This window comes from Leuciscus leuciscus (genome assembly GCF_965113295.1).
Source record: "Leuciscus leuciscus genome assembly, chromosome: 2".
Lineage (NCBI taxonomy): Eukaryota > Metazoa > Chordata > Actinopteri > Cypriniformes > Leuciscidae > Leuciscus > Leuciscus leuciscus.
The window spans coordinates 6,808,273-6,827,839 of NC_138726.1; the positions used below are offsets into that span (position 1 = coordinate 6,808,273).

At 37.0% G+C, this 19,567-nt stretch overlaps 2 protein-coding genes across 8 annotated transcripts in view; both read left to right on the forward strand.

The window, feature by feature from the left end:
- Positions 1-11,751, forward strand: part of tead1b (TEA domain family member 1b) — an 80,868-nt gene extending 69,117 nt beyond the window's left edge. For all 7 annotated transcript variants that reach the window (XM_082162063.1, XM_082162065.1, XM_082162066.1 and 4 more), the window contains 8 exons: positions 96-230; positions 514-560; positions 1,987-2,048; positions 2,164-2,288; positions 3,305-3,478; positions 4,724-4,864; positions 6,369-6,521; positions 8,349-11,751. In XM_082162063.1, coding sequence (XP_082018189.1) covers positions 96-230; positions 514-560; positions 1,987-2,048; positions 2,164-2,288; positions 3,305-3,478; positions 4,724-4,864; positions 6,369-6,521; positions 8,349-8,462 — 951 coding nt within the window. In that variant the 3' untranslated portion in view covers positions 8,463-11,751. The remainder of the gene's footprint in view (positions 1-95; positions 231-513; positions 561-1,986; positions 2,049-2,163; positions 2,289-3,304; positions 3,479-4,723; positions 4,865-6,368; positions 6,522-8,348) is intronic.
- Positions 11,752-15,111: 3,360 nt separating this feature from the next.
- Positions 15,112-18,392, forward strand: rassf10b (Ras association domain family member 10b). Its single transcript, XM_082161804.1, has one exon. The coding sequence runs from the start codon at positions 15,304-15,306 to the stop codon at positions 16,666-16,668; it is 1,365 nt and encodes a 454-aa protein (XP_082017930.1). The 5' UTR covers positions 15,112-15,303; the 3' UTR covers positions 16,669-18,392.
- Positions 18,393-19,567: the final 1,175 nt, after the last annotated feature.

The following is a 19,567-nucleotide window of genomic DNA, read 5'->3' on the forward strand; positions in this document are numbered from 1 at the left end:
AACGAACCGTGTTTTTGTGCAGAAACAGTTGAACCCCTAGCTCACCGTGTCCATCCGCTTATGAGTTTTAATTTCTTTTGTAAATGCTGTTAAAGGATCAGAGCGTGAAGGACAAAGCTCTTCAGAGTATGGCCTCCATGTCCTCGGCTCAGATCGTCTCTGCAACAGCCATCCACAACAAACTGGGTCTTCCGGGCATCCCGCGTCCTGCCTTCCCCGGAGCAGCAGGGGTAAGACCGCCCTCTGGCACCCACCTATCAGTACACTTACTTCAGCCACACGGCTGGCCACCGGGTCCAATCCCATTACACACCCTCAGAGCTGTGCCCCATCACCTGCCTTCATCAGATAAGCCCACTAATGCCACACTCAAGATAACTAGACTGCATGGCACATAGTACACCTCGTTTTTCAATGGCAATGTGATAACTCGTGTATCTAGAGTGCACAGACGGTGTGTGTGCGTGTGGATAGCCTGTGTTTTGTTGTCTATTTATTTATCTTATTCTCTAGTTTTGGCAGGGCATGATATCCACGGGCCAGCCTGGATCCTCACAAGAGTGAGTATCTCTAGAAGTTTTGCTACCATTGTCCCACTAAAGCTATTCCTCGTATTACAGTGCATGTAAGGCACATCAGACATTCTTTTTCTGCTGCTGCTGCTTCTTCACCTACCTCTTTTTATATACTTTCTTCTTCTGCACCTTATTTTTCTGCATCTTCTTATTTACTTTCTTTTTCTGCACCTTCTTCTTCTGCTTCATTTTCTTCTTCATCTGCATCTTCTTGTTTTTCTGAATCTTCTTCTTCTCTGTCTTCATCTGCACTTTCTTTTTCTTTGTCCATAATTGGACAGTTAGACTGTTCAGTCTAACTGTCCCACTGTTCAGTCTAACTGTTCAGTCTAACTGTCCCACTGTTCAGTCTAACTGTCCCACTGTTCAGTCTAACTGTTCAATCTAACTGTCCCACTGTTCAGTCTAACTGTTCAGTCTAACTGTTCAGTCTAACTGTCCCACTGTTCAGTCTAACTGTTCAGTCTAACTGTCCCACTGTTCAGTCTAACTGTTCAGTCTAACTGTTCCACTGTTCAGTCTAATTGTTCAATCTTACTGTCCCACTGTTCAATCTAACTGTCCCACTATTCAATCTTACTGTCCCACTGTTCAGTCTAGCTGTTCAATCTTACTGTCCCACTGTTCAATCTAACTGTCCCACAGTTCAGTTTAACTCTCCCACTGTTCAATCTTACTGTCCCACTGTTCAATCTAACTGTCCCACAGTTCAATCTAACTGTCCCACTGTTCAGTGTAACTGTTCCACTGTTCAGTGTAACTGTCCCACTGTTCAGTCTAGCTATTCAATCTAACTGTCCCACAGTTCAGTCTAACTGTCCCACTGTTTAGTCTAAATCTTCAGTTTAGCTGTTCAGTCTAACTGTCCCACTGTTCAGTCTAGCTGTTCAGTCTAGCTGTTCAATCTTACTGTCACACTGTTCAATCTAACTGTCCCACTGTTCAGACTAAATGTTCAGGTAGGCTGCTCATAATTTCATGCTTTACCTTCTTCTGCCTTTAACTTCTTATTCTTTTTCACATTCTTCTTTGTCTGCAACATCTTCTGAACCTTTTTTATTCTCTGCTAACTTGTATGTGTTTCTTTTGCTCTCCTTGCAAGCACTGGTATTTCCTTCAGGAAATGCAAATCTTATTTATTCTTTCTGTCTCTGTTTTGTCTGCTTTATTGTCGTTCTCTTCTTCTTGATGTCTGTATTTTCCCTGACCCTTCCAGCTTTCTCTCTTTCCCTCAGAGGGATCAGCAATAGAGGAAGCCTTTCCAGAGGCAATGATGGGTTGAATCCAAGTTTGAATACTTTGTGCAGCTTTGTTTCTTCTTTGCTGTATAACCCTCTTAATCTCTTCAGTATGTAGTGCCGCTAGACTGCTCATTTTCCTGTTTCTTAGTTCTCCTTTGTCTTTGTTTTAGCATTAAGCCATTTGCCCAGCAAGCGTACCCTATCCAGCCAGCTGTCACAACTACAATCTCAAGTATGTCACCGTTTGCCTTTTCTTTTTTTTCTTTTTTTTAAAATGTATCCATTCAGATTTAACACTCTTTTTGTTTAGAAGAGCTAATATTCAGTGTGTGTGTGTGTGTGTGTAGGTTATGAGCCCGCGACAGCACCGGCGCCCTCAGTTCCCGCCTGGCAGGGCCGATCTATCGGTACATCGAAACTCAGGCTTGTGGAATTCTCCGCTTTTCTGGAGCACCAGAGAGATCCAGATTCTGTAAGTAGCTTATGTATGTCACTCTTAAAATAAAACTGTAAATAAAAATGGAGCCGTTTACTTCTTAATACAAATTCCTGGTCTTATTGTGCATGATTCATCGTTGACCTTCAGTCTCCCAGTCAAAAGTGGGTGTTTTCAGATAGGAGTCCTCTACAATTGACTGAAAACACACATTCTAGTATGAATTCTAGTATGCAACGCCTACTTTTCACAATTTAATATATTCCTTATTTGGGAAAAAAATTTTTTGCTCTTTGAATATCAGATAAATTGGTTTAATCAATTTTATGTCTCCAAAATACACTGAAAGTGAATTGTGAATTTTGTTGTTGTTGTAACAATTCAGGTATTATCACCCTTACAAAAAAGTATTGTTTTTTTTCACCATAGTAAAATACTATCATAGTGATACTGATATTTTTTTATATACTGTTGTACTTAAGTGAATGACTCCTAAAGAAGTCTATCGCTGTGGCCTATATGCCAGTGAAATGCTTATGTTAAATTATATAAAACTAACAATTTGAATTAAAGAGTAACTTTAACTGTAACTGTCAGGTTGCATAAATTATCATTAGTTAATGTATTTTGAACAAACACAATTTAACTCTGAACATTAGTAAGTATAAATTAGCATCAAGATTATTATTTATAAATTGTCTTTTTTATTTATTATAAATGAACATTTTATAAACCTTTTTGTCTCTGAGCCTTTTTTATAAACCTTTTTGTCATGTCTATTCAATTACTTAATTGTCTGCAACAATGATGAAATGTATGTGAATTTTCTCCATTGCAGGGGATTTTCTCACCAAATATTGTTATTTGTTTATTGATTAATCATGATTAATTAGCTTACTTAATCAACATATCAAGAAATAAATGTATTTACAATATTGAATAGATTTATATCCCTAGTTATAAAACTAAACAATCAAGTACTTGCAGTCATTTTGAGAAGATTTCCTGTTTCTAACATGTTTTCTTTTTTTCTTTTTTTTTTCTCTGTGCAGTATAACAAGCATCTTTTTGTGCACATCGGTCAGACAAATCACTCTTACAACGATGCCTTGCTCGAGTCGGTGGATATTCGTCAGATTTACGACAAATTCCCTGAGAAGAAAGGAGGGCTGAAGGAATTGTTTGGCAAGGGTCCTCAGAATTCATTCTTTCTCATAAAGTTCTGGGTGAGTGAATCCCGGCAAAGAACGAGCATCTGTTTAGTGATTCACAGACTCTGCAATTATCTGCAAAAGAAGATATCGTAACTCACAATTAGTTCAGGAAGAACTTAGTATTATTATTATTTGGGCTTAAAAACAAACATGTACGTAGAGTGCATGCCCACCCTGTGCCAAGGTTTCTACTCTAATGAGAGCGCAGTTCATGTTTACCACCCATACAACTGCCTATTTAACGCAAATATTTATCCACCGAGTGATTACATGCATGAATAATTGTGCATTTCCCTAAAGACACTGGGCCACTTTAGGTTTAAAGACAGCCGTCTCTGTTTGCATGTCCAGGCCGCCGCTGCTATATTTGGCACGGCATAGCTGAAGAGTCCATGATCAAAGCTCGCACTTATTCCGTTTAATATCGGGAAACAATTGGATGACCTGGTTGCTCCTCTAATAGCTATTCAAACATTGTATGCATTTTGTGAAATGCTAACTAGCGGCAACCAACAAAGTGGGCCTCGTCGTGGTCGGAGCGAGGCTGCTCGAATTCCGTTTGAAGTGACGGAGGGATCTGAATTTCAAATGAAACTCTGGATCTGCACAATAATGCCTCTCTTGAATATGATGTGAAAATGTAACAGGCTTGTCTTAATGAAAAGAGAGTATGCCAGAAATGAATATTTGAGCTTTCTCTGTAATGAAAATCGTGTTAGCTTACTGAAAGAGCGGAGGGCGAGCTGTTCTTTTTTCCGCTCTTTCTCAGAATATTTTTGAGTGCCTTTTTCACTCCAAGTTATTTAATCTATTCTTTCTAACCTTAGACACAGTCTTTTCTTTAATACTTCAATGGACTAATATTGAGTAACAGCCTTGATTGGAGTATTAGTATAAGGATAATGCAGTCTTAAAGGGATAGTTAATCTGAAAATTAACATATACTATATACTCAACCTCATGTTCTTCCAAACCTGCTTGACTTTTTTCTTATATGGAACACTGAAATATTGCAGAAGGTCCACAATAAAATAATTATAAAAGTAGTCCATACTGTATATGATGCTCCAAACTGAAATTTAAGTCCTGAAAATCTTCCATATACTGTAGTTTTGTTGTTGTTGCTGTGCTTACAATCTCCACTAGATGGCAGTTTTGGATTGAATGTTATATGTCAGTAAATCTATCCATTTGTTCTGATATAGATTTCTTTTTAATTAATTTGATAATTAAAGCTTCAATCTCATTGGTTCATAGGCTGACTTAAACTGCAACATTCAGGATGAAACCGGGGCCTTCTATGGAGTGACCAGTCAGTACGAGAGCCCGGAGAACATGACCATCACCTGCTCCACAAAAGTGTGCTCGTTTGGCAAACAGGTTGTGGAAAAAGTGGAGGTGAATTTTTGAGTTTTGACTACAGGATTTAACATTTGAATGGAACATTAAATGTTCTCAATCTTATCTCATATTAGAGATATCTACATTCAAATGAGAAGAAGTCTATTGCTCTTTCATATCTCAGGACACTTAATGGAGATCTCAGTCTCAGAACAAAAAATGGTCTTGGGAGAATTTGATAAGAAATGTTTAGAGAAATGTATTTTTAATTGCAGACTTTGGTATCTTAATCTGTACAATTTGAGACATTGTTGAGATTTTGAGATCAATAATGTGATTTTAGAACCTCTACCATTTTTAGTCAGAAAAAAACACATGGTGTCTCCTGTACAAAAATAAAATGGTCAAGACTTTTGTAATTTATTTATTTGATTGTAAAGCTGAATTTCAGCATCATAACTGAAATTCTTCAGTGTCACATGATCCTTCAGAAATCATTCTAATGTGCTGATTTGCTGCTCAAGAAACATTTCTTATTTTTATCAAAGTTTGTTTTTGCTGCTAAATATTTTTGTGGGAACCATAAGCACTGCCCAATCACACAGAACGAGCAGTGCGCTGCGTTTTTTATGTTGCTAGGCAACCACTGAAACCGCTGTCCTGTCAGTCAAGTAAACGTCAAATCAGCCTTTTATTAACTTTATTTACTTTCTGTTAACATTCTGGTAGTTACGGTTCGTGAACTCGTTAAGCTCCTGGTAACCCGCGAGAGCACCACAAGTTTATCCTCCATCATCGCACTCTCTGGGCGTTCAAGCAACTGTAGCTTTCATCACAACAACGGAAGACCCGCCTCTCTATTCATTCGATTGGACAGTGGAAAAAAAACGCTATGACGTCGGGCGCTTTTTCCGCTTGGAGTTGCTTTTTTTTCAACTTCAAAAACGCGAGGCGCAGCAGGCGCATAAACAGCGTGCAGAACGCTCGCTGCCATAGGAAACCAATTGAAAATAGGCGCCTGTCACTACAAAAAACGCGTCAGGTTTGATCGGCCCCTAAGACACTACCATTCATAAGTACTTAAAAAAGAAAGAAAGAAATTAATACTTTTTAGCAAGGACACATTAAATTGACAATAAAGACATTTATTATGTTTAAATGTCTCCATAATCATTTAAAATTAATAACATAATAATAAAAATCATTAATAAAAACAATAATTTCTGAAGGATCATGTGACACTGAAGACTGGAGTAATGATGGTGAAAATTAAGCTTTGTCATCTCAGGAATATATTATGTTTTAAAATATATATAATAATAATAATAATAATAAAGTTATTTTGAATTTTAATAATATATCAGAATGTTCTGTTTTTACTGTATTAAACAAATACAGCCTTAGTGAGAATAGGAGACTTCTTTCATTCTTTCAAATGTAAAAAAAATAAATAAAAAGTCTTGTAAGTCTTACTTTTCATACTTTTGACTGGTAGTGTATCAAATGCCATGGTGTTTTTTTGTTGTGCATTCTCTCATCTCCCTCTCACTTCTCCTCTCAGACGGAGTACGCTCGCTTTGAGAACGGCCGCTTTGTTTACCGGATAAGTCGGTCTCCCATGTGTGAATACATGATCAACTTCATCCACAAACTCAAACACCTGCCTGAGAAATACATGATGAACAGCGTCCTGGAGAACTTCACCATCTTATTGGTGAGTCTGCATGTCCATCAGTGATGTTTAAACCAATCAGTGAAAACCTGTGGCCTCTGAGCTGATACGACTCTGCATTCCTAGCATTCCTGTGGCGCTGTGCAAAGCCTGATAATCTCCTGCAAAGGGGGAGGAACCCCTTTCTCTAACCTTCACACACACATAAGGATTAGAGCCCTATTCTCCCCTACAGTGAGGGTCTTACTAATGCACTTTCCCTGCTCTCTTCACTCAAATCCCTCACATCCTGTCACGATGGAGGTTTTAGTCATGATAGAAAGACTGAAAGATGTGTTTATAGTGTATGTTGTTGAAAGGTGGTGGTTGTTGAAGGGTTGATCTCAGGTGATCCAAACACATGCAGCGCTAAGTGCACAGGATCCAATGTGTGAAATGCGTGAAAAATTATCCAATCATTTAAAACACTTTTTAAATACTAATGTATCCCAACCGTACCTATCAATCCATCCTTGCACCATATCAGGGGTTTTAAACATGGTCAGTTAAATGTGGCTTTTAAAGTCAAGTGCTTGAAAAAAGCCCAATATAAAAGCACAAGACTTAATAAAATAAAATAAAAATGTTTACCCACTGACATAAAGTGATTCATGCAGTCAAAAACCTGAGACCTTCCTCTTGATCAAATCCATTCACAAATCTAAAAAACACATCCAGGTCACATTTCTCACCAAAATAAAATAAATAAAATATTTTAGAACCATAAAGATTGTTTGCATTATCCCATAATTTTCAGGATAATGTTCCCACATCAAATTCGTATTACTGTTATGTGTTGTACTGTAGATCTTTAGAAAGCTAAAGATCTTTATTTTATAGTGCTAAAAAGCTTTCTTTTTTCAGTTTTTTGCCAAAAAAGCTTTATTTTTTCAGTTTTTTGCTAAAAAGCTTTATTTTTTCAGTTTTTTGCTAAAAAGCTTTATTTTTTTCAGTTTTTTGTAATTCTGGTCATTTCCATTATAGTATCATCAAATATAGTAGTCTGCTGGTCAGGTTTTTCATATAATTTTATTTTACTTCTCAGAGGTTAGAGAAATGTACTGTAAATACTGCTATATTTTTTATATAACATAACACATAACACAAATACTACTATAAATGTACACTACCATTCAAAAGTTTGGGGTGTGTGAGATTTTTTAATTTTTTATGTTTACAGTTAAATACAGTACAAACAGAAATGTTGTGAAATAATATTATAATAAAAATATATATATAATTATGTAAAAAAAAGAAAAAAAAAGTAATTTATTCCTGTGATGCACAGCGGAATTTTCAGCATCATTTCAGTGTCACATGATCCTTCAGAAATCATTCTAATATGCTGATTTGCTGCTCAAGAAACGTTTCTTAATATTATCAATGTTGAAAACAGCTTACAACAATAATAATAATTTGTAGACATATGGTTAGCACTATATTTTAATGTGTACTTGTTACACGTTACATGTATTTACTATAGTAATAACTATAAATCAGTCATAATTGCATGCAACTAACCCTAAAGTTCAGTACTTAAATGTATAATTACACTGTAACAGTGACACCTTAAAGTAAAGTGTAACCCAAATATGATTTTGACAGGTTTCATGTGGTTAGTTGGGGATATTTTGGGGATATTTAATTTAATTTTATCAATCAATATATTCCTCTTGAAACAAACTTTGTTGTATTATTTTAATTTAATACTGTGAAGCTGCTTTGATACAATCTGTATTGTGAAAAGCGCTATACAAATAAACTTGACTTGACTTGACTTGACTTGACTTTACTGTACAGTAATGCGACGTCTCTGGCTCTGTGTTTCAGGTGGTAACGAACCGAGACACACAGGAGACCCTGCTGTGCATGGCCTGTGTGTTCGAAGTGTCAAACAGCGAGCACGGAGCCCAGCATCACATCTACAGACTAGTGAAGGAATGAAGCAGCTCTTTCACACAGACTCTCGACCTCATACAGTGGCAGTGCCTCTAGCTCAACACTCACTCAAGATGATTTTCACTCGCATTTGGGTGATGCTTCTAATTATATATATATATATATATATATATATATATATATATATATATATATATATATATATATATATTTCTTTATTAATATGTGTTTGACGTTTAACTGCAGCTGTGAATGGCGGTACAGTTGTATTATGTTTTAATACAGGAAAGAATGTCAAAGAATGCCGGATCAAGATTCATTCGTAGACTATACATATAAAGTGACATACGGTATCATTCGACTTAAGGGTTGGGTTGAGTTAGGTTGAATCTGAAAACAACCTCATTTCGATTTTTATTTTTTAAATCATCTAATGTACTCAAAAGATCTGGAAGCATATGGGTGCAGCCATAAATGTGTGTGTGTGTGTGTGTGTGTGTGAGTGAGTGGGATTGTCGGTGTACAGATGTATATACAGTACATTCTCACAGGTATTTTTCCCAAAGAAAAAGTATTTGAGAAATTTCATTCTGAAACATTGATTTATTGAAGAAAAAAAAAAGCTACTGTGGGTGTTAAAAAAAAAAGAAAGAAAAAAAGTTCCCGCATTCCGAACATTCAGAGAATTCAGGGAATTCAGAAGCCCAGGCCTTGAAAAGAGTTACTTTGTACATGCTACTTTTTAATTTTACGTTGAGGAATTACTGCACTGTGATTACGAGAAGTTTATACCAATCTGTGTCTGTTTTCACGTGTCACCACCTGCAATAAGAAAACGCAGAGAATCAACCCTGTTGACTGGACAGCTAAACACCTCCTGCCAACATGCTTGTATAAAAGATAACTCTAGAAACAAGAAGCACTGCATTAACTACCAGGGGTTGACGGATTATCCATCAGCTTGACCCGAGCACTTGGACCCGCTCGTCGGACATGCCTTCTGCCGCTGGGCAAGCCACACTTCACAAAGCCCATCCCTGAACATGCTGTACATCATGGAGCACTCCTTCATCTTCTGTAAGAATCAGTCCTGTCCCAGAGTTCTTCGCTGCCTTCGACATTCCCGCACAGCCCATGTCTCTGTGGCCTAATCGATTTCTACGACTGCAAGCCTTAATAATGGTTGTGTGAACTCCAAAAGATGCCACTAAAGCTGTGACCTCTTTCCTAAGCTGGAAGACTTTCTTGTTATTGTCACATGTTGTAGGAATTGTACAGTACAAACCTGCCAAAGTGTAACAATATACAGCACAGTGCCTTAGTGTATGATGTCAACACGGATGAGCGCAGTCGTTTTTCGGGAAAAAGTAACACTAAAAGCTCGGTCACGTTTACCATTGCTCGGCGAGATTTTGCAGGCGAAATCAAGTCATTTCAATAGAAATCCGCACGATCAAGAGTTTTGCGTTGTGGCGAAAATTTTCCCCATGCAGATTTTGATCATATTTACGTTGTTCGCTTGAAATTCGTCGCACTGACCAACAGAAATCACTACACTATTGACAATAGACAATGGACTATTGTTGGTTGATCAGAGGTTACATGTAAAGCTGCCCGCATTCTCCACCACATTTTTTTGTCCTTGAAATTTCGCTGCAATTTTGCAAATGTGACCGCACCGTAAGATCCTACGTGTCATCTTTATAAAAAAAAAAAAAGCACTGGCCATTTGGTTGACCTTTCACTCTCAGAGACACATAGAAGACATATTTAAGACATACTGTACGTAAAGTATCTGATCTTGCCTTTCTTATCCGAAAAGACCAAAAAAGTTGGAGACGCACTGAGCTCCTCTTTATTTCCTGCACTGTAGCATGAAAGTGCCTTTGGTTCCGATTTTTCCAGCTTAGAAAAGACAGATGTTATTTTGCGTTGTTAAGATGATCAAAAACCAAAAAAAAAAAAAGTGGATGTAGGTAAAATATTCACCACATTGCCTTCATAAAATTTTATAGAAAAATCAACATGGGCTAGTGAGTGGAGATGTTCTGAAATAAAGTTATGTAATAATTATTAATAACAAATTTCTATCAGCATTTGATTTGGTGGATGTGGCAAACTTTCATGTTTTTTTTTCTTCTTATTTTTCTTATTTTTCTCTTCTTTCAAGAACTTCGGTTCCATTCTGTGTGAGACTTATCTTTAGTGTCTTTTCTAGTGCATAATCAAATTATAAAAGTGAAAACCTCACAGCACCATGGAGATTATGAATGCTAAATGGTGTTCTTTTTCCTTTTCTTCTTGTTTTAAGCCATTTCAATGTCTTCTTTTTCTTTCGTGAATATAGCACACACTACATTAAGTGACGCAAAGGTGTTTTTCTCCTCAGACCTAAAAGATAGTCGAGGATATTATCCGCAAAGTTCTTGACTTCACCAAACCGTATCATCTCCACTGCATAATTTATTCATGTTGTTCATTTAAGTGGATGAAACCCTCAAAGAGTGAAAGACTAAGTTAGATTTACAGCTGTGTATGTTGTACCGCTTAAAGTAAACTGTGGAGTTAAGTACGCTCAATATCAAAACGGCAAACGATGTTGATTGTTTTGTTACCTTCGCCTTCTTGTTCACGTTTCATATAGAGATCTTCCTGTATTGTTCTACATGTTTTGTGATGACGTCAGTATATTCAGAGCCCGTTCGGGTGGTGATACTGTTACTGCTGGTGCACCTGCTACGTCAGTTCCTCCTTAACAGTCCCCTTTACTTCTCTAGGGATTTGAGAACTAATGCCTTTAATATGATGAATGTTAAACGGACATTATTTTGCTAGTAATGGACACTAAGTAAGGATTTGAGCGGAATCCGGACTACAGTATGACGGCAGTTTAGCTTATGTTTTTTGATCTATGTTTGTATTTTGTCTGTGTGTAGGTACTGGTACCTCCTATGTTCATTACCATTTAAGATGTTGGCTTTAAAGTGAACTTTTCTCTAGTTCAGATAGTATCATAAAAAGATATTTGGGTTTGTGTGCAGAGATTTTTTTTGTAAAAAGGTGCTTTGTATAAAATTATATATTCTGGCTTTTCTTGGTACAAAGGTGTGATATCTCTTAATATCCCTGATGATGGGGGTGAAAAAAAAAAACATTGGAGCAAGGCAGAGAGTGAAAAGAAAAAACTTATTAAGTGTGTGTTCTTTATCGCATATGGTCTTGTCTTTGCTCCGTAACATTTTAATGCCGCCTTGATAAAGTGGTAGATATTTTGTAGCTTTCTAGAATACTTTGTATGTATACAATATTGAATAAAATAAATAATTAAAACACAGCTTGTCTGATCATGTTATATTTCCCTCATTTAATTTAAATGGAAAGTTCATCCAAAAAATGAAAGTAGGCTACTGTCATTATTTACTCACCCTCATGTCGTTTCAAACCTGTATGACTTTTCTTCTATGGAAAGTTTCCAGGAATATATTTTTTTACGTTCCACAGAAGAAAGCCATACAGTTTTGGAATGACATGTGGTGAGTTAAAGAAAGTTGTCATTGTAATTGATGTTCTCGCGGGAATGGACTGTAGTACTGAAATGATCTGCCAGTCTGCAGCGCCCCCTGTCGTCACTTTTTGAAAACAACGTTAAAGGGATAGTGCACCCAAAAATGAAAATCCGGTCATTATTTACTCACCCTCAAGTTGTTCCAACCCTGTACGAGTTTCTTTCTTCTGCTGAACACAAAAGAAGACATTTTGAAGAATGTTGGTAACCAGACAGTTGATGGACCCCATTGACTTCCATAGTATGGAGAAAAAAATACTACGGGGTCCATCAACTGTACTGATAAATGATGACAGAATTTTCATTTTTGGGTGAACCAACCCTTTAAATTAAGTTGTGTGTGTGTGTGTGTGTGTGTGTGTGTGTGTGTGTGTGTGTGTGTGTGTGTGTGTGTGTGTGTGTGTGTGTGTGTGTGTGTGTGTGTGTGTGTGTGTGTGTGTCCAGTGTATTTTGTATATTTGGGTTATTATTATTTACAAAAATCTACACATTTATTGCATGTCTTGTATCCGCACAATTATTCTACTATTAACTCCAGTACAGCTGTGAAATAGTCTATTGAATGTATTGTAACTTAGGATATCTTACAAACCTCAACTTTAACACTAGTGGTAGCCCCTAGCTTTTGATTTTAATTTGCATAATTTGTTCTATTTTAATGCATAAAAGTTTTAGGTATTTATTTATTTATTTATTTATACTGTATCCCTCTCGTACTCTAGATGTAGTTAAAGTAATAGCAGTGAACACCAGGGGCGGTATTTTACAGATATGAATTGTGAATATTGCAATAATGAGAGTAAACAGCAGGTGTCGCTGCAGGATCGTTCTCAGGAAGCAGTTAAACCTAAATTACTTGTATTTGCTATTTATTGCTTAAAGACATTTAAAAGGTTTAAAAATGAAATATACATTTGCAGGTGAGCGAAGTAAGGTGTGGTGTCATTTTATATGTCTTTGTTTTTGTGGATATGAGATTTCTGAAGTTTAAAACCATACAATGATCATGCAATTTGCTTTTTATTACAAGGATTATGGCCCTTTAATCTTAATTGGATCAGGTTTGGCCCTGAAATTCGAGTTTACATGTAGTCTATACATTTGCAGACTTATAATCACTGCATAAGACAGGATAAACGGTTGTTGGTGTTGTGATGTACAATTTAAAGTTTTTCTTTTCTCAATTTCTCAATGCAATACTCTGGAAGCAGCACTTTTCAAGTACTCCAAGCTTGAAGAAGCAAATACACCAACTTTGGCCTTCAAATGAAACTATTAAAGTAACTGCAGACAAGCTCTGTTCAGGCATGATAAGCAGTAAACTCTGGCCTTTATTAAATGGATCAGTTTACTGTGGGTTGGGACAGGCTGCTTGTTTTATTGTTTCGGAAACGGCAGGTTAAAGATGTACTCAGGTTAAAGGTGAATAGTACTTTAAATCATGTCCACTCACATGAGATGACTCCCTCAGTCATGCCCTGATAACAGCTGATAGTGAGGTGCCTAAGGGGACATATTGAAATGACCAGCTAAATACAGATTTTGTCTTTGTAAACCTCCCATTATCCACTTCTGCTCACAGAATAAATGTGTAGCACTTTACTATAAGGTTCTATTTGAAAACATTAGTTAACTACATAAGTAAACATGAACTAACAATGAAAATGCTCTGAAGCGTATGCCGATATTTAATCTTAATTTCAACATTTACTTATAAAAAAAAAAAAAAAAATTGATCTGTTAATAATGGACCTGAGCAACACGAACTAACATTAAACAATTGCATTAACACTGTAAGCAAATGTATTGCTAATTGTTGGTCACCATGAAATCAAAATGAACCATTCTTATTTTGCAGTAGGTTATTTATTATAAATGATTTATCTGTGCAATGTGTGCATTGTTGTTTTTGTCATTTTGTCATGTGCCCTCATAATCTTTAATTATAAATAACTTCCCCTTCCTCTTGCAGCGACTTCTCTTCTCTAATGACTTGTTTACTGGAGTAAGGGCGGGAAAACCATCCTGTCACTCACATGAGATCCACTAATATACAAACCACAACCATCCAATAAATCAAGCACCGCCCTATATTTGTTCCTGTTTCAGAAGCCATTTCACTTGAATATGTCATAAAACGATATTAGTCATTGTGGCATAAAAAAAAGAAAACCTCAAGTCATGAAACGAAATCAAAATAATAATTATGAAATGATGATGATAAAATTAGGCTGTATATGTGATAATCAAGTGTTTTTTTTTGTTTGTTTTTTTGTTTTTTTTGTTTTTTTTACATGTCAGGGTATTTGTTTCTTTATAAAAAAAGGAAATGAATCCCAGGTGAGTTTTGTAAAAGACAATATTACGTATAACTGATAAATTAATATGATTATCATGTGAAATGAAGTATGAATTCACTGAGTTTGGGTCAATGATATGACATGCATATGTTTGTGTCCAATTGCATTATTTCCGTTTGAAATAAATACACATTATTTTATGTTTTGTTATCTTAAACCCCCAAAATGTCAGGTGGTGCAACTGGTGTTTCATGTTTTGAAGTTTCATTACATCAGGTTTGAAAAGATTTTTTTTTTAAGCTTTATTGGTCAATGATCCGTTTATCACCATCATTTCGTTAGACAATCAAAACAACTTATCAGATCCTTGTTCTTTTATCCAGTGTTCTCATTTCCTTGCTTAATTTTTGTATTGTTGTACTTAAACTGTTTTTATTAAACATTTTAAAAAGAGATTTGGTTACACTTTATTTTAAGGTGTCATTGTTGCAGTGTAATTATATATTTAAGTACTGAGTGATAATAAGCAACTACATGTATTTACTATAGGGTTAGGGTAGTATCAGGGTTGGTTAAGGGTTAGTTGCATGTAATTATGCATAAGTTACTGTTAATACTATGGTAAGTGCATGTGACATATATCACAAGGACACTGTAAAATAAAGTGTTACCAGAGATATGACTTTTGTTTCATTTGAATAGAAGTGCACACAACAGGTAGGCTATCTTATAATGGGACTATCTAGGCTCGAGAGAGGTCATGTGATCAGTGCAGTGCACTCGCTGCAGCGCTGTCCCGTCAGCTCTCATTCACTCACAGAGACCGAGAGACACACATGAGGACTGGAGCATCAGCAACTCTTTCAATCAACAACATTACAACTTTATCATTTCAATAGTGTGGATTAACCCTTTACATTTTATAGGCTACAATAGTTCTATTTTATAATAGTTTTTACTTCATCTGAATAATTTCCTGCAGCAGAAAACTTTGCTGGGACAGTAACTATCAGTCAGAGAGATGGAGGCAGAGGAGAGTAAAATATCAGTGTGGGTTTGTCGCGAAGAGAAGCTCGTGTCGGGCTTGTCGAAGCGCACGACCTGCGCAGATGTGATCCGGGTTTTACTGGAGGAGCAGAACCTGGAGACGCGCGTGTCTCTCTCGGGCTCTCCTCAGTCCTACTGCGTTGTGGAGAAATGGAGAGGGGTCGAGCGGATTTTACCCAACAAAACCAAGATCCTGCGACTGTGGAGCGCGTGGGGAGAGGAACAAGAAAACGTGCGGTTTGTGCTGGTGAAGAACGAGGCGTCTCTCCCGAGCAACGGGCCGCGGAGCGCTGAGGCGCGCGTCGTTCTCAGCAAAGAGAGCCCGTGTGTTTACAAGGGGACCGCGAGAGTGACCATGGCTCTGTCACAAGAGAAACAAAGGCGGATAGTCAGGAAAGCATTCAGAAAATTGGATAAGATCAATAAGAAAAGAGCGCAGGCTGCATCTAAGGACGAATCATGCATGGAGAAGATGGAGACCCTTGTGCACCTGGTCATATCTCAAGATCACACCATCCGCCAGCAGATTCAGAGGATAAAAGAGCTCGACAGGGAAATCGACAGGTATGAGGCCAAAGTTCATTTTGATAGAATGAAGATGCACGGGATCAACTATGTCCAAGATACGTATTTAGTGGACGCCAACCCTGATAAAGTTTGCGAGGGGGACAAAACCAGCCCAGAAGAAGCTCTCGCCCAGTTTGAGGAATATGCGAGGAGATGCGAGGAGGTCATCAAACTGCAAGAAGAACTGGCTGAGCACGAGGCCCTCATGGAGAGCATTACGACTGAGATCCAAGAGGAACTCAACCAGAGATGGATGAAGAGAAGGCACGAGGAACTTGCGAATAAAGACGCCGAAAGCACTTCTGGCGAGGCATCTCTCAGAGTCACAACTCAAGAACATGATGAAGGATCTTCAGCGCCGGATGCGTCGTCTGACAATGACTTGCTTCTGGAAGAGGAGAGGATCAGAACCCAACTCGACACCAGTTTGTACATCGGCCTGCGGTTGAACACAGACTTGGAGGCTATAAGGAATGATTTGGACTTGACCAAGGAGATATGGGGGGCGAAAGAGAAAGAACTAACGGATTTATTGGAGAAAGTCAACTCTTTGGATTTTGAGGAGGACAGTGCAGACAATGCGGAGCTGAAAGAGGAAAGCACAATAGAAACAGACAGACTGATGGCTCTCGAGGGGGACAGTGTGTGGGTGGAGCAGGCAAGAGGGCTTTCAAAAACATGTGAGGGGAATGATGACGACTCAGATACGGGACTCAGTTCAATGCACAGTCAAGACTCAGATATCACACCCGTCTGTGAATCTTTAGTGTGAAAACCACAGCCTGCTTTCACTTTATCCCTGGCTGGATTGTTGAAATGAACAACATAACACTGGCTTAAAGGGATAGTTCACGCATAAATGAAAATTTTGTCATTACTTACTGTGTTCCAAACCTGTGTGAGATGTTGAACACAAAAGGAGATATTTTAAAGAATGTTAGTAACCAAACAGTTGACGACACCCATTGACTTCCATAGTAGGAAAAAAAAAAATACTATGGAAGTCAATGGGTTCTGTCAACTGTCTGGTTCCCAACATTCTTTAAAATATCTTCTTTTGTGTTCAACAGAAGAAAGAAACTCATACAGGTTTGGAACAACATGAGGGTGAGTAATATTTTTGGGTGAACTATCCCTTTAATATAACACACTTTTTACATTTTCACACAATAGCATAAAGTGGAAGCAAACAAGAGAGGGAAAGTAAGAAAAGTACTTTCCTGCAAATGAAAATGATCAAAGAACACAACTATGCACTTATTGCGCATCCTACAAGAATCAGTGTTAATTTCATGTAGACATTAATTAGTGATTAGTTACTTTGTGAAACACATGCAGGATTGAAATCTCTTTAACTGTGGTTGGACATAATTTGGAGCAAGTATAATGGACACGATCCAACACTGTGAAGGCTGCGCCTTGCAGATCAATGAAGATCAATTTTACATTGCAGTATGGTTTATAAATTATGATTCGTTATTTAAAGCTGAAGTGTGTGATATCTGTGCATCCTCAAATGGAATTTCCCAAAATAGTTTTCAGACTGATTTGAATGTTGCAAATATTTAATGATATTGTAGTGGATGTTCTGCCAGTTCAAAAGCATGAAACAAAATCTCACTGTCTGCTGCCAATCTGCATTGTCCTGACATTTTCTTGCGGCTCCGGTCACATGGTATTTACGGCTCAGGTGATTGGCTCACAAAACCTGCATGCAGAACCATGAGCAAAGATGGCAGAAATGAATTTACAGAATGAACAACAGATTTTGAGATGAATAGGAATGCTGACAGATAACTTCTCCAAGTATTATAGACTTCCTTGAGAGAAGGTATTTCAATATTGAGAAAAATTGCCCACTTCAGCTTTAAGTTGCATTTTGGCATAAGCAAAGGAGAGTTATGTTTGTGGGATTCGAGTGAGCGCAAGAGATTTTACAGTATAGACGTGAGCAAGTGGTGGACATCTGATGAACTTAATGATACAGGAGATTTTTTTTATCATACTGTATTTTAACAGAGAACAGAGATGTATTTAGAATTGTACAGATACAACATTTGTGTAATATGAGAATCTATGATAAAACAATATTGTCTTATGAACTCAAATACTGAGCAATGCTTCATTTATTGATATTTTAAAACACATCATCACAAGAAAACATGTTCACCTGATTTTTGATACCAAAATCAACAGAAAAATAAATTGATGAGCTTAAATAATAATGTTAATAATGCTGCTAAAAACTTTTATTAAAAAAAATAAAAAAAATAAATGCTGTTCTTATTCAACACTGATAATAAAATAACACAAGAAATGTAACTAGAGGATCAAAAAGCATATTAGAATGATTTCTAAAGGAAAGATTTGCCATCGCTCGAATAAATTAAAATGTAAAATATATTAAAATAGAAAACAGAATTACTATTAATGCAATACATACAAATGTTTTTGCCTTTAATATATGCTAATTATTATTATTATTTTTTACAGTAATTGTTTTTACTCGAATACTAAGAGAAATGTGCTTAAATGCTATAATAATAAAAATAATAATAATTATTATGGTCCTACAAATGGTCCTTTTTTATTTTGATTTTGGGGTGACATTTCTCACCAGAGGATTTACGAGATAAATTGTGGAACATATGACACACCCAGGCAACATTTCCAGCTCTCGCAGTGTTGAAGAGTGAAAGTAATGCTCATCGTTTGTGTGTGTTCAGTGGGGAATCTGTGTTTCATGAGCTTTACGGTGGATTCAAGTTCTAGGTGTTACAAAACAATCACAGCTGCAGCTGAGCCATCATGTAAATTTAACACAACATTGTTCCTGATGTTTAACAGAAGGGGGAATGTTGCAGCACACACAGATGGTTCTCTGCTTATATAATTGCAGAACTATAAATATTGTTCAGGCTAAAAGGTGAAGAAAGGTAACTTGCGTGGAAAAGCAATTGCAAGTGTTGTGTAAACGGGGTAGACGAGTTGCTGGTGGCGTAAAGTGTTACGCAATCCTCCTGTCCCAGAGGTGTGTGTGTGTGTGACTGTGTGTGTGTGTGTGTGTGTGTGGGGGGGGGGTTATTTACATAACCCACCCAGATAACCTCCTCTCATGTGCTCACACCTGACGAAAGACCCCAGAAACAGGCAGAAGATCCCAGGATCAGTTCTGGCACAGTCAAAGTCATTTCTTATCACTGAATAGCTCAGAGCAATCTGAGATACAGACACTGGTGTTGTACGTATTAAGCATTATGGTTTCTTCCATCTATATATGTACAAGTGGACTGTTTCAGTCTCATATGGATCTGTCTGGGGTCAGAACATTAGATTGATCAGATGAGACAGTAATGTTGCTAAAGATTACTCTTCATATAAATGCTGTTCTTTTGGTCTTTCTATTCATCAAAGAATCCTGATAAAATTTATCAGCCTACAACTGTTGAACCACTGCGTATTAAACGAAAGCAATAAAAAAAATCAATACTTCTTGATACCAGGCTTTTAATCAGACTTCAGGAGTGTCCAAAAAGGGTTTACAGAAATACTCATAAAAGTTTATTACAGTTTTTTTTCAACTTCTTACACACAAAATCCTTACTTGTCACACAATTTCTGAAACCTGACACGCAAACACCAGAACCACACACCAAATCTGCAAAACCATA

Bases quoted from the DNA above. Each gene is read 5' to 3' on its own strand.
- rassf10b (XM_082161804.1), top strand. From the start codon at position 15,304: ATGGAGGCAGAGGAGAGTAAAATATCAGTGTGGGTTTGTCGCGAAGAG.